This window comes from Centroberyx affinis, unplaced genomic scaffold (genome assembly GCF_046629955.1).
Source record: "Centroberyx affinis isolate AG114_WGS23_722 - 3 ecotype Tasmania unplaced genomic scaffold, CSIRO-AGI_Caff_v1 ptg004121l_1, whole genome shotgun sequence".
Taxonomy (NCBI): Eukaryota; Metazoa; Chordata; class Actinopteri; order Beryciformes; family Berycidae; genus Centroberyx; species Centroberyx affinis.
In genome coordinates, this window is record NW_027281895.1 from 91,174 (window position 1) to 92,893 (window position 1,720).

The window sequence follows — 1,720 nt, forward strand, 5'->3', positions numbered from 1 at the left end:
TTATAAGGGCCACAGGGTATCGAGCACTTCTGAGACTTCTGATATAGAGAACAGTGATTGTCTATTTCAGAGCTCTTGATCACAAGTGTCCTCGATTTGTCAAAACAATATCTCAGACTCAAGGGAGTTAGATCAAAGTTCTGAATAAAATTAATGTTCCTGAAAGCACTAATTCCCAGACTTTCAAGAGTTAGCGAGCCAAGCTATTTTGGTCACTCTCCCTCATGTGTTGCATTGGTTGTGCTCTGATCCCTTTGTCCATCAGTGAGACAGAACATTTTTGGCCTAATGCAACTGGACCCTCGCTAATGACAGTAAATAGCCCTGTCGGCTAGATGATAGCAGCTGAGAACAATACTTCATGGTGACATCACTCACGGGGGGATCTATTTCAGGTTTCTTCCTTTTATAGTGTGTTGCTGGACATGGTTATCTGGCTCCATCTCCTCTCCCTAGACTAAGCACATATAAAAGCTTCAGGAGAGTCCGTGGCTAACTGTGCTTAGGAATCACCTTCAATCCCTCCAGACTCTTGCTTGTTTCTCAGCAAGTAGACGCACAACCCCAATTCACCTCTGAATCCCTTAACAGCATGGCCCCCAAGAAGATTGAACCAAAGAAACCTGAGCCTAAAAAGCCGGAGCCCAAGAAGGATGCAGCTCCAGCTGCCAAGCCAGCCCCAACCCCAGAGCCCCAGCCTGAGCCCCCCAAGGAACCTGAGTTTGACCCCAAAAACATCACTCTTGAGTACACCGCTGACCAGATTGAGGAGTTCAAGGAGGCCTTCACCCTGTTCGACCGCACACCCACCGGGGAGATGAAGATCACATATGCCCAGTGTGGGGATGTGATGCGGGCTCTGGGCCAGAACCCTACCAATGCAGATGTGCTGAAAGTTCTTGGCAAGCCACGGCCAGAGGACATGAGCACTAAACTGGTAGACTTTGAGACCTTCTTGCCAATGCTGCAACATATCTCCCGCACAAAAGACCAAGGCAACTTTGAGGATTTTGTGGAGGGGCTCAGAGTTTTTGACAAGGAGGGCAATGGCACCATCATGGGAGCAGAGCTGCGTCACGTGCTGGCCACCCTGGGAGAGAGGATGACAGAAGACGAGGTGGACAGACTGATGGCTGGACAGGAGGATGCCAACGGGTGCATCAACTATGCCTCATTTGTCAAGCACATTCTCTCTGGGTGAATGGGACATTTCACCAGAAGGACTTAATCTTATTTCTGTTTTCTCCATTTTCTGGATCTTTACTTAACCTTTGTCGTTTTAGAGGTGAGCATCTCACTTAGTGCATTAGAGGATTTTTGTAATGTCAAAAGCAGCAGATGATAGGTCAATGAAAGAATGTTAATCATAAGACCTATGAATGGTTCCTTTGAATGAATAATGTACAGTGAAAGACTCAAATATAATGAAATGTCAATGAGATATTAGAGACATCCATAAAAAAATCCATTAATAAAAGAAATATAATTACAAACTGCCTCACAGAATGTTATTTTCCATACTGCAGCATCTGCAAGATATTACACCTTATTTCCAGAAAGAGATTAAACAAAACTACATCTTTAAACAATTGCAATATCAATACTTTCTCTCCAGTTTGATTTATATATTGATCATAGACAAAGTTTGAAGGGAAAAGACAGGGTATTTATTCAGTAATGTTGATAAAATTGTTGCTTTTATGTGTATTCAACTTTGCAC

The 1,720-nt window shown here is 43.7% G+C and overlaps 1 protein-coding gene across 1 annotated transcript; it reads left to right on the forward strand.

Moving 5' to 3' along the window:
• Window positions 1–512: 512 nt before the first annotated feature.
• Window positions 513–1,450, forward strand: LOC139663786 (myosin light chain 4-like). Its single transcript, XM_071542527.1, has one exon. The coding sequence runs from the start codon at window positions 593–595 to the stop codon at window positions 1,199–1,201; it is 609 nt and encodes a 202-aa protein (XP_071398628.1). The 5' UTR covers window positions 513–592; the 3' UTR covers window positions 1,202–1,450.
• Window positions 1,451–1,720: the final 270 nt, after the last annotated feature.

Coding starts and splice junctions, on each gene's coding strand:
- LOC139663786 (XM_071542527.1), top strand. CDS start 593: ATGGCCCCCAAGAAGATTGAACCAAAGAAACCTGAGCCTAAAAAGCCG.